The sequence below is a fragment of the Terrapene carolina genome, unplaced genomic scaffold (genome assembly GCF_002925995.2).
Source record: "Terrapene carolina triunguis isolate 2854851 unplaced genomic scaffold, T_m_triunguis-2.0 Scaffold951, whole genome shotgun sequence".
In the NCBI taxonomy this organism is placed as follows: domain Eukaryota; kingdom Metazoa; phylum Chordata; order Testudines; family Emydidae; genus Terrapene; species Terrapene triunguis.
The window spans coordinates 43,552-56,088 of NW_020665302.1; the positions used below are offsets into that span (position 1 = coordinate 43,552).

The 12,537-nt window shown below is 57.6% G+C and overlaps 1 protein-coding gene across 1 annotated transcript; it reads right to left on the reverse strand.

Annotated features, from left to right (window-relative positions):
• Positions 1-2,272: 2,272 nt before the first annotated feature.
• On the reverse strand, positions 2,273-12,150 carry NEFH (neurofilament heavy). Its single transcript, XM_024217888.1, has 4 exons — positions 11,346-12,150; positions 6,769-6,968; positions 5,098-5,222; positions 2,273-4,169 (listed from the first exon to the last, which is right to left on the reverse strand). The coding sequence occupies exons 1-4, from the start codon at positions 12,148-12,150 to the stop codon at positions 2,867-2,869; spliced, it is 2,433 nt and encodes an 810-aa protein (XP_024073656.1). The 3' UTR covers positions 2,273-2,866.
• Positions 12,151-12,537: the final 387 nt, after the last annotated feature.

Below are 12,537 nucleotides of genomic sequence, written 5' to 3' on the forward strand. Positions count from 1 at the left end.
ATCAAGAGCTGCCAAGGCTTGGCACCACCTCAGTCCACTGTTAAAAATAGGTGAGGCATTTAACCCCTTCAGGGACAAGCTGTCACCAGGCAAACTCTCACCACCTGGTCACAGTGCTGCCCTGGGAAGAAAAGTCGGGCTATAGGGAACAGCCCACCTTGGAAATTTATTACTGCCGTCTATCACCAGCACCTCCAGGTTTTCATCACCTGTCCTGTGTGGGTGGAGCTGTCGCTCCAGGCTGGCTCGCCACCTTGAAATCTGAGGTCATGACTCCAGGATTCTGCCTACTCTGGTTATCCCAGCTCGCTCTCAATTCTGTCCTGCTCCCCTTCATTTAATAACAAAGTGCTTGTGTTACTGCCACCATACGGGGGTTGGGGCTTCACTGCTGGTTTGTGAGACGTGCAAGGACTCCTATTTCGAGATGCACAGGTGGCAGCAGATCTTGGTCTGGGGTCAGACCACAGAACTGGGAGTCTGGAGTCTTGGGTTTTGTTCCTCACACTGCCACGTGGGACCTTGGGCAAGTGATTTTATTGCTCTGTGCCTTGGTTTCCCCATATGTAAAATGCGTAGAGGAAGAGGGTTTAATGGTGCTGACCAACCTTTGGAAAGTGCTTTGAGAACTTTAGTGGGGCATGGTGCTAATGTGCAGTGCTGCTCTGTGCAGGGGGCCCCACCAGACCTTGGGGGGGGGGAGGGAAGAATGGCCCTCCCTGTGGGCTGCCTGTAAGGAGGGTCTTATTAATCCCTCAGGGACTCACTCCCCTCTCGCTGAGGAGGCTGGTGACCTGCGGAGGGGCAATGAGTTCCCAGTGTCTCTGTGGGGCCTAGCTCCTCCATTTCACGCCATCATGCCTAGCGTTCCAGGCCCCCAGTTCTCTGGTGCCTCCTCTGCAAAACAGCAGCACCAGCTTCTCTCTGATCAGCCCCATGCTGGCCTGTGCAATGTGAGGCAGATGGCACGGGATTCCCACCCCTGCACACATAGGCAGGATACTAGAGCATTTCCTGAGGCTAGGTCTACACTACCCGCCTGAATCGGCGGGTAGAAATCGACCTCTCGGGGATCGATTTATCGCGTCCCGTTGGGACGCGACAATCGATCCCCGAATCGACGCTCTTACTCCACCAGCGAAGGTGGGAGTAAGCGCCATCGACGGGAAGCCGCAGAGGTCGATTTTGCCGCCGTCCCTACAGCGGGGTAAGTCGGCTGCGATACGTCGAATTCAGCTACGCTATTCGCGTAGCTGAATTTGCGTATCTTAAATCGACGCCCCCCTGTAGTGAAGACGTAGCCTGAGTTTATCCCACATCCTCTTGCTCCTGGCCTTTGCTGGTCCCTCTCTCTGTTCTGCTCTCCCATGTCCTGATGCCCATATCTCCTCTGGGCAGGGAAGAACAAGGGCCAGGCAGCCAGCTCTGCATTGCAGTGTGGGACTGTGCTGATGTTGTAATAAACCAGTCCCCGGAGACCCCTGGGATTCTCACTATTAAAAATCCCTCTCTCTCCTTGATGCTGGAACACATCCCTGTTGCCACAGCAGCCCCTGCCCATGCTGTGGTTATGCATGCACATGCCATATCTCTGAGTCCTGCACACGGGCTGCCTCATCCCACAAGCAGCGGTTCTGGCTTGTCCTTTTGTTCATCTGAACCTCTTCAGCTAGTTTCCTCTCTCCTGGTGGCAGCCTTGAACCCATGGTTTGTGGAGCCGTATAGGCTCCTGCAGGCACTCCCCTCACACAGCTGGCTTCCTTGCCGGGGCACCTTCTCCAGTGCCAGTGGCCTGGGGCACAGACTGAATCCCTTACCTCTCCCCCTCTCCACATTCTATGCAAGTTGGGCTTCCCAAACTCTAAAGGGGGGCTTGCCAGAGCCGCAGACCCCCAAACAATTGCTAATACTACTGGTGAATGCTTAAGAGCGCTGGACCGCACTGTGGAAGGGAATAGATCTATCCCATCTATTTTTCATGGACAGCCTTTAATTCAACAGCAGAACTTCCTTCTTTAGAGACCAAGGCCTAGATTCTCACAGGTAGTTAGGTGCCTAACTCCCATTGATTCCAATGGAAGTTAGGAGCCTAAATTCCTTTGAGCATCTGGGCCCAAGTCCTGTCATAAGGACCAATGTCTAAGGGTGATTGAATGGGAACTCCAGCTGTTTGAATCAAATCCTTTCTACAGTGGTGAACTGTGGTCCTGTTGTCCCAGGGAAGGAACTGGCAGAGAGGAGACAGAGAGTAGTTAGTCTGTAAGCATTTTATTTCTTATTGCACAGAAGCAATTGAAAGTGGACTTGAGTTTGTATAGTGCACTTCTTATTTCTTTGTGTGTTTCTGCAACTAGTGTCTATCCTGCTTCCCTTTAAGTCAACCACAGATAGTGCCGTCTACAAAAGGAGGATTTCAATAATTTCCATTTGTAAAATGAAAAGGCATTTACAACTCTGAGTTTCCTACCTTACTGTACTTCTCCGCAGTGTAACAGAGCTCTAACTGTTACATTCTTTATTGCATTTGTCCATCTATTGCACATATAGTAAATAAATGCACTTATTTGGAAAAGGGGCAGGGTTTTTTTTATAATTCAAGTGTTAAATGTGGCATTCTGCGTGTATCACATTCTGCTATTGAAGCTATCATAACATAACATCATTGGTGGAGGCTCGGGAACTGGGTTTTGATTTCTTTCACATAAACATATTGCTAACGTGAACTCCAGCTCAGAGGCGGGAGGGCACCCACCATCTAAGCAAAATCTCTTCTTGTGAAAACAAAAATATAACTGACCACCTGGCAGGGAGAGTCTCCGAGTTCTCTTTGGTGGCCCATCTCCTCGCATGTCCCAGCCTCCGCTCTTCACTTCTCGCCTTTGTCGTCGGCAGCAGCAGCTTTCTCTGTGGGTTTGCCTTCTTTTGGGTCTGTGCTGGAGGACTTCTCCACTTTCTCTGCCTTGGGCTTGGTAGCCTTTGGCATGTCTTTGGGTGCCTCTGCCTTGGGGATCTCCTTGGTGTCTTTGCTGGGTTCTGTCTTGGCAGCCTTTGACTCTTCTTTGGGTTTAGCTTCAGCTTTGGGTTTCTCCTCTTGGTCCGTTTTGGGCTCAGCCTTCTCCTTTTTAGGTTCTTCCTTCTTTTCTTCAGCCTTCGATTTCTCAGGCTCCTTCTCTGCTGGTTTGCTGGGCTCCTTGGCCTTGGCTTCCTTTTCCTGAGGTTTAGGCTCAGGCTTCTGCTTAGCAGCTTTCTCCTCCATCTTCTCTTCTTTGGGTTTTGGTGCTGGTTTGGCAGGCTCCTTCTCCTTCACCTCTTTCTCTTCAGCCTTTACAGCTTCCTTTTTCTTCTCCTCGGGGGCAGGGGGCTCAGGCTTGGCAGCTTTTTTCTTGTCATCTTCTTTGGGCTTCTCCTCCTCTTTCTTCTCTTCTACCTTAGGCTCAGGTTTGTGAGTCTCCTTGGCTGGGATTTCCTTTTTCGGCCCCTCCTCTTTCTTGCTGTCTTCCTTCTCCTCCACTTTGGGTTTGGCTGGGGCTTTCTCCTCTTTCTCTTTCGGCATCTCTTCTTTTACAGGCACCTTGGTTTCTTTTTGGGGTGATTTGACCAATTCCTTTTTGGGAGTTGCTTCTTTCTCTGGAGGCTTGGCCTCACCCTTCACAGGAGGCTTGACCTTCTCTGGGGACTTGGCTTCCTCTTTGGTGGGGGATGCAGGCTTCTCTGGAGACTTGGCTTCCTCTTTGGTGGGGGATGCAGGCTTCTCTGGAGACTCGGCTTCTGGAGACTTGGCTTCCTCCTTCATTGGGGACCTGGCCTTCTTTGGAGACTTTGCCTCCTCCTTTTCTGGGGACTTGGGCTTTTCTTCTTCACCTTCCACTTCTTCCTCAGGTTCTTCCTTCTCTTCCTCCTTTGCCTCAGCTTCTTCCTCACCCTCCTCTCCAGCTTCCTCTTTCTTCTCGGCCTCCTCTTCCTCCGTTACCTCTTCAGTCACCTGGATTTCTTCTGTCTGCTTCTCCACAATCACGGTTTCCTTATCAGACTTCTCCACCACTTTGACTTTCTCCTCACGTTTCACCTTCATGTGGGTGGAAATGCTGGGAGGTTTAAGGGGTGTCTCAGGGAAGGGGAAAGGTCCAAGTCCAAACCCGATGCGACATTCCTCTCCTTCCAACAGCTTTCTGTGGAGGGTGAGAGAGACAGAGGAAGGATGTCAGAGTCCACTTTGCAGCTCTGACAATGTTACTGGTAAATCTTAATTTTGCTTTTGCGAACACTTGGGTCTGACCCAAGCCCACTGAACTCAATGGGAGTCTTTCAGTTTAGCACAATGGGTTTTGCATCAGGCCCTAAGGACTCCCTTGGGGGCCTGGTTTCTGTTTGACATTCACCCCTCCAGCTCCTTGGAGGGGGGCGTATTTTGCTGTTCACAGTATTTTCCCCAGGGGGGCTGGGGAGACCAGCTTGCTGTAAGATTTCATCCCCTTGCCTCCATGTGCATGCTGTAGCTGGGGATAAGCCAAGGAGCCATGCACAACCTGGGGGCCTGAGCAGCTTGATGCTTAAGATATTGGTTCCCCTCCTGCCCTAGGGCAGGGCCATCTGCGTACTCAAGTCTATTCTACACTGCAGCTGGGAGATGTAATTCCCAGTTCGGGTAGACATCATATATACTAGCTGTGCTCGTGCTAGCAAGCTAAAACAGCAGAATGGATGCAGCGGCACAGGCAGGGGCTTGAGCTAGTCGTCCAAATACAACCCCATCGGAGATCCCAGCAGCACCTGTCCTGCCACCTGCACCACCAGCCTCCCTGCTCTTTTTCGAGCGCTAGTTCAAGCAAAGCTTGCACATGTCTGTCTTCCTGAGCTGGGAGTTCCAGCTCCAGTGGAGATAGTCTCCGCGAGATGAGGGTGGTGGCTTGGCAGAACTGCGCAGGAGAGGCTGTTAAATGACTTAGGGTGGCCTCTGAAAGGAAGTGGGGGTGATGATACTGATTAGTGAAAAGCCCCCAGTGCTGGTGTCTATTTTGTGTGCTTAGCTTTGGATAGTTCTAGTTGCTGAGAGCTGCCTCCATGGGCTCACCTCTACCCCTGCTTGTGGCTCTGTACCTGTAAGCAGCAATTTCTATATCCAGGGCCATCTTGACATTCAGCAGGTCCTGGTACTCGCGGAGCTGGGCTGCCATCTCCCACTTGGTGTTCCTCAGCTCGTTGTCCAGCTGCTGGATGGTTTCCTGGGGCAGAAACACGGTTAGGGCTGTGGTCCAGGCTGGACTGCCCCAGTTCCTGATTTCCACTTTTCACAAGCAAAGCAGTGACTGAGCTGCCACTGTGCACCTGGGGACACCCTGGCATCCAGTGCTCATCTCTCACTGCCTTCGATACTGCAGTGCTAGCTAGATGTGGATGAGCAATTCACTGGGCTCATTCTCACCTGGGTAACCCCTGCACTCAGTCACCTCTTTGCTAGGTCAGAGTTATCTTCAGATTAACCAGGGACTGTTCCCTCTAATTGTTTATATCCATGTGCAGAATGAATTGTGTTATGTGCACCAATAAGGAGATGATGTGTGGCAGGGTGGGGCCGAAGGGTTCAAAGTGTGGGAGGGGGCTCAGGGCTGGGGCAGAGGGTTGGGGTGCAGGGGAGTGAGGACTCTAGCTGAGGGTGCGGGCTCTGGGGTGGGGCTGGGGATGAGGGGTTTGGGGTGCGGGAGGGGGCTCAGGCCTAGGCAGAGGATTGGGGTGCAGGGGGTAAGGGCTCCGGCTGGGGGTGCAGGCTCTGGGGTGGGGCCAGGGATGAGGGGTTTGGGGTTCAGGCTGCAGCAGGGAGAGAGGACTCCCCCCAGCCATCTCTCCCTGCGGGCAGCAGCTCTGGGGGAGAGGCGCCTCTCCCTGCGGCAGCCCTGCATGCCCCAACTTGCTCCCCTCCCACCCCCTACCTCTCTCCTCTCCAGGCCTCTGTGGCTGTGTGCCTGCATGGCCCTTCGTAGCCTGCTGCACAGCCGCACAACTTAGAGAGAACTATCCACCCCGTCTCCCCCACGTGGTGAGGAGCTGCTGTATTGGATTTGGCTTGTGATAGTCTAATGAAAACATCAGGAGTCATATCCCATCCCACCAGCGAGTGGTGACTGAGTCTCCCCACCTCTCACAGAGAAGCAGTTCCCCTTTGGTGATAACTTGAGGTGCAACTATCCCCAGTAGATCACAGCATGGTCCTAAATTGCCCGAGTCACGAAAGCAAGCCTGTTCTCATTCTTAGTGAGTGCAATGGCAGGGCATATTCTAGGACACAGCTGGTGATTCAAGGCTCCTCCCTTGAGCCATTCCACCATCAGGTGCTTAAATCCTGTTGAGGGATGCAGAGGGATTGTTTGATCAGTCGCTCTGGGGGTAGATCAGACTGGTCAAAACCTAAGAGGGTCTAGAGTGTCTCTCTGAGGCAGAAGGAGGCAGAGACTGGGACAGAGAATGTTCTGCAGGGGAAATCCTAGAAACAGCCAAGCCTGGGAGAAAGCTTAGGCTGAAGTTTACAGTTTGGTGGTGTTTGAAGTACCAATAAAGTCAAGTCCCAGGAAAGGGGTGGGGTTGGAGTCTACCCAGTGCGTGTGACTCTGCTCAAAGCCTGGAAGTAATTCCACCTTCCTACAGCTAGGCTGCCATGCCCTACTCCTTTAGCTGTGCCACTTCCCACCCCCTGCACTTCTGGGGAGAGGGTTATACAGGCCTTGTCTGGCATGGGACACTGGCAGCTGGGTGGTGTCCTCCGCTGCATGTTACCTGATAGGACAAGGCATTAGCATGATGACGGTCTTCTATGTCCGCTCTCTGCCTCTCTAAGGATTCCTTGGTCCCCTTGAGGGCTTCAAATTCCGTGACCTTGGACTGGAGCTGCCGGCGGTATTCTGAAATCTCCTCCTGAGCAGAGCGGATTGCATCCGTGTTCACCTTGGCAGCTTCTGACAACTTGTCCAGCCTCACTGCAGTGGTATATGGAAAGAGAGAGCTAGAAAGAGGAAAGAAGAGAGAGAATCTCCTTCTTCATTAGATAAATCCTATGTTCTTCTACAGCACCCTTCACTGTAGTGTCAGGGTGCCAGCCATTCAGTCCCACCTCCCTCCCAGCTGAGGTTCTCAGAGGGAGGAGGTATCCTACAGAAACCTCCTGCAGCCCTGCATTTGCTCACATACCCAGCACTAATTTATTTTGTGCAATGCTTCTTTTCATTGCAAAGAGCTGTGTCCTCGTCCCTGAAAGACTAGGAGAAGCTAAGGCTGTCAGAAGACAGTTACCCATGATGGAAGGAAATTCTCCAATGCATAGGATGACCATACGTCCCATTTTGGCCAGGACAGTCCCTTTTTTATGCCCTGTCCCCGCTGTCTCAACTTTTTTGACAAAACTGGGCATTTGTCCGGTTTGCTTTTGCCAACTGATCATCAGCTTTGTCAAAAAAGTGGGGTGGGACCACTAGCGGAGCACGGAGGAACATGCAGGGGGGCAAGTGGCAATGCCAGACCAGTGCTGGAGGGAGGGCTAGGAAGAGTAGCTCATGCCAGCCAGCCTGCCCCACATGTAGGGGAAAGAGGGGGGCCTCGGGCAGCCCCATGCTCAGGCAGGTGGCAGGGGGGTGGGTTCAGAGGGCCAGCCCCCTGTGCAGAAGGGAGGGTGGGGTCTCAGGTAGGCAGCAGGGGGCTCGGGTCAGCTCCAGGCACCAGTGAGAAGGGGGACCTCAGGCTGGCCCCGTGCAGGCTGGAGGCAGGGAGGGCTTGGTCAGCCCCGCATGCAGGGGTGCGGCAGGGAGGGAAGGGGGCTGGGGCAGCCCCGGGGGAGAGGGATCTCAGCCCAACCCCATGCTAGTGGGAGGCAGGGAGGGCTTGGGCCAGCCCTGCACGAAGGGAGGGCCCTCAGGCCAGCCTGGGACTGTCACCCTACCAATGCAAGCCTAACATTCAATCCACTCCTTTCTCTTGCAACATTGTCACAAAACTGATTGCTTTAGAAAGCTGCAAGAGCCCCACTGTCACAGAAGATGGAAGAGACCAGTTTGATCAGAAAATCCATCTCCCTGAAAGCACAAGCTATAGTCCTTCTCCTTCACATGTTAAATGACTATTGTACTTGAAATTAACCAAAAGGCCATGGAGAACCTTCCTGAGAGGAATCGCAGGGCTGAAGATCTCAGAACTGGATTAGCCTTATTAATATTCTTCTTGGAAACTTTTCCATCTTACCCTGCACCACAATTTTGCAAAACAGGTGAGGAAAGCCAGCATGAGTCATAGAATCATAGAATATCAGGGTTGGAAGGGACCTCAGGAGGTCATCTAGTCCAACCCCCTGCTCACAGCAGGACCAACACCAACTAAATCATCCCAGCCAGGGCTTTGTCAAGCTGGGCCTTAAAATCTCTGAGGATGGAGATTCCACCACCTCCCTAGGTAACCCATTCCAGTGCTTCACCACCCTCCTAGTGAAATAGTTTTTCCTAATATCCAACCTAGACCTCCCCCACTGCAACTTGAGACCATTGCTCCTTGTTCTGTCATCTGCCACCACTGAAAACAGTCTAGATCCATCCTCTTTGGAACCCCCTTTCAGATAGTTGAAGGCTGCTATCCAATCCCCCCTCACTCGTCTCTTCTGCAGAAGAGTCACCCTCAGCTGACGTGCAATCCCAGGCTGTCACAGAAGAAAAATGCTGCAATGACACAGCCTGCTTTCAGGGGTAGTTTTCTGCTGTTCCAGGTAGCTGGTGGGTCCTCTTCATTACAAGGATCTTCCAAGAAGGATGTTGATGGAGTGGGGCAGCAAATTCCCCAGATGCAACCCCTCCCTAATAGCATCAGGAAGTAAAGGGTTTGCACTCTGGCTGGCAGATCCGCCCCATCAGTGTGAGCTAGCAGGCTGAATAGTGGGGTAATGGGCAGCCATGACAGGGCAGCTGTGTCTGAGACTCCAGCGCCGCTGCTGCCTGGCAAAGGCTAGGAGGGCTGCAGAAGGCTCCTCCTACCATTGGTAGGAGGGTTGGGGGAGGTCAGGTCAGTCTGTTGTAATCTCCTGGCATCCAGGAGTGGCAGGGGTCTGAAGGAAGCTGCACCCAGCCCACCTCTGGTGGGAAGAGAAGATGATCGTGATACAGGGGCTCCAGAGTGGGGTAGCAGAATCCCACACCCCCCTGAACACCCCCCGCCCCCATGTACACGGCCACGCCCAGAGCTGGGAAGGGACAGCGAGGCTCGTATCCTGCCCTGGCAGCCGGCTGGAGTCACGCTAACAGGGCTCTGCCATCGGCAGCGCGCTACAGGAGCAGACAGGCTGATGTGAAGGGGCGTGGGGCTCTGCTGCAGAGGGATCCCGGCAGCCATACAGCGCCGCTGGTCTGCTCGGGCAACTTTCCTCCCCACCATCCCTCGTCTGGCTTGGTCGGCTCAGACTGCAGGCCCGGGGCCGGGCGCGTGGCTGTACCGCGCTGCGCCCCGGGCTGTACGTAGCCAAGCCCCGCCTGCGCCTAGCCGGGGTTTGCACAGTGCGAGGCAGCTGCTAGGGATTGTGAGTATCTGACCCCCCAGCGCACTGCGCGGCTGGGAGCCTGGCGGGCCCGTCTCGGGAGCCCGGTGCCGGCGCTGCATCCCCTCCAGAGAGAGCGAGGCGGTGCCAGGGCTGCAGGAGACGGGCCAGGAGAGTCTGGGCGATGTTCCAGCCCAGGCAGAGCTCGGACCAGATTGCGGCTAGTTCCTGGGCACCGGCACCGAGCCCAACCCAGGCTGCGGAGCCGGGTCCCGGGCAGGGGGTCCCGGGCAGGGGGCCTGCCGCTGCTCCTCTCCCGGAGCGGGCAGCGCTGCGTTACTGAGCCCGGGGGCAGCGTCAGGGCTGCCCCATCCCCCTCAGCCGGAGCTGTCTGGCTGGCGGCGGGAAGCAGTAGCCCCAGGGCCGAGGCTCCCCAAGATGTCTGGTCTCCCTGCAGCCCAGACAGGGAGTCGGGCGCACGCCCGGGCCGGGGCACCAGGGGCCCTGGCCAGACCCGCCGCCGGCTGAGGCGCTGTCCAGGTGCTGAGGTGCTGATCCGCGCCGTGCCCGCCCAGCGGCGCTTTCCATTGACTCTCTCCAGGAAGGCTGGAGGCGCAGCTCGGATCCGCAGCCGCCAGAACTCCGGCTGCCCCAGACCCGGGGTGATGTAACCAGCGGGGCGCATCCACGCAGGCAGCCCCGGGACAGGGAGCAACCTAACGAACCAGGGACTGGCTTTGGGAGCCCCAAGGGCACAACGCCACCCGGATAGCCCTGACACAGGGTGTACGGGGCCTTGGCACCCCGCCCGCCCCTGCCCTCCAAGGGCCGGTTCCTGCGTTGCCCCCGAGCAGCGCTCCGCCCAGGGAGCGACACGAGCGCGTAAGCCCCTCTCCTCAGTGCAGAGCTGACAGGGGCGTGGGGAGCATTGGGAGCTGGGCAGGGTCCGCATGGCCAGTGCTGGGCGGCGGATTGCGCAGCTCCAGCCCAGCCCGTCCCAAGGCGCTGGGTGTGGCTTAGCCTTGCCGGGTTGCTGCTTTACGGGCATTGACTCACCCTGTAGGAGTTCGGGTTGTTCTGGCCCGATCCCCAGGTCCCTCGGCCCCCTGCAGCACCCCCCGGGAGACTACAGTGTGTGAAATGGGGGGTCCGCACACGCAGAGCTGGGCCTGGGGAACAGGCCAGTGACGAGTCAAGAAGGCTCCTTAGCAAAAGGCGGCGGGGGTGGGGGTGGAGCTGGACGGGACTAGATGGCTCCAGGACCCACCGGGGTGCGGTGCCATCGCTGACTCCTCGCCACATTTCGCAGCCCAAGCAGCCGGCTTCGCTGTTTGCAGCATCCCTGGGGCGGGGCCGCGGGAGGCCTCCAGCGCTTCCCCCAGCCAGGCCCCGCGGGACAAGCCGGGCAGACCAGGGAGTTCCGGGCGGCTCTGACTTTGGGCTGAGCTTGCTGCAAAACGGTCCTGACTCAGCACAGACTGCGGCGCCGGCTGCTCCCACCTCGTGCACTGCCCTCCCGACCCAGGGAGACCCCCCCCCACACACACAGCCTCTCCGCGCTCTGCTGCGGGGAATGGGGCGCCCCAGTCTCCTGCAAACTATCGGGGCGAGGTTCCGCAACACCCCATCCCTGCAGAGCAATGGGGATGCCGCTCCCCACTAGCTGCCTGGTCCCCCCATTCCTCCTTTCTGGACAGCTATAGGGGTTGGAGGCACCGTAACCCCCTCCCCTCCCCGCAGCGCAATGGGAGTCTCCCCAGCCTCCTCCTCCCTGACGGCTCTGGAGGTGGGGGATACCGTAACCCCCTCCCCTGTCCGCAGCGCCATGGGGTCTCCGCAGCCTCACCTCGGAACCACTCCTCGGACTGCAGCGTGTTCTGCACCGCGTGCCCCTCCAGCTGGGCTCGGATCTCCTTGAGGGCCGAGGTGACGTCGGGCTTGGCGGTGTCGCGGAACTCGAGCGAGGCCTGGCTGCCCTGGATCTGCAGCAGCAGGTCGCTCACCTCCTCCTCGTGGATGCGGCGGAGGAAGAGCGCCTCGTCCTGCAGCGCCTGCGCCTTCTTCTCCAGCTCACCCTTGGCCAGGCTCGACTCCTCCGTGTAGCGGCCCAGGGCGCGGGCGGCCGCCTCGGCCTCCTCCCGCTGCCGGGCTTCGTCGTCCAGCCGCTGCCGGAGGTGCTGGATGTCCTCCTCCAGCCGCTCCAGCTCCAGCTGCAGCTGCCCCTTCTCGCTGCCCAGCCGCACCACGGCGCCCCGCATCTCGCCGATCTCCCGCTCGTAGAGTTCGCCCAGCGCCGAGCGCCCGGCCTGCTGCTGCCGCAGCGCCGCCGCCTCGCCCTCCAGCTGCCGGTTGCGCCCCTCCAGCTGCCGCACCTTGTCGATGTAGCCGGCGAAGCGCTCGTTGAGCGCCTGCAGCACCTCCTTCTCGGAGCGGCCGCGCAGCTCGCCGTTCAGCGACTCCAGGCTCTCGGCCGACGAGCCCAGCTGGCTGTAGCCGCCCGCGCCGCGCCGGAGCGGGGAGGCGGCGGTGGAGCCGCGGGACCAGGACTGCGAGTGGAAGCCGCTGGAGGCCAGCGAGCGGGAGCCGCTCCGGGCGCTCTCCTTGCGGAGCGGGCTGGCCCCGAAGAGCGCGTCCACGCTGTAGCTCAGCATGGTGCGGGCGAGGCGGGCCGGGACACTGCGGCAGGCGAGGGGAGCCGCCGCTTATATAGGGCTGCGCACACGTCTCCTCCTTACAGACAGCGAGCCGGGCAGGGAGGGGGCGTCTCCTCCTCCCTCGCCCCCCTCGCCGGCTGCGCCGCCCGTTGGGGGGGGGGGGGCGCAAAGGCAAGAGCCAAGTGCCAGGTGTAGGGGGGGAGGCGAGAGCCCCAAAGGGATCCGGAGTTGGAAGAACCCCTGACCCCGTCCCACCAGCGGGATTCCCCACCGTGCCCCCAAAGGAGCAGGCGAGCCCCAGGAGCAGAGAAGATCGGGAGTTAGAAAGACCCCCCCCCGCCCACCTCCCTTTCCTCCTTGGGGAGATGGAGTGGGCAACCCCCC

Bases quoted from the DNA above. Each gene is read 5' to 3' on its own strand.
- NEFH (XM_024217888.1), bottom strand. From the start codon at position 12,150: ATGCTGAGCTACAGCGTGGACGCGCTCTTCGGGGCCAGCCCGCTCCGC. The intron at 6,969-11,345 runs GTGAGGCTGCGG...ATACCACTGCAG, and splicing joins GTCCGAGGAGTGGTTCCGAG to TGAGGCTGGACAAGTTGTCA. The intron at 5,223-6,768 runs GTAACATGCAGC...TTTCTGCCCCAG, and splicing joins CTAATGCCTTGTCCTATCAG to GAAACCATCCAGCAGCTGGA.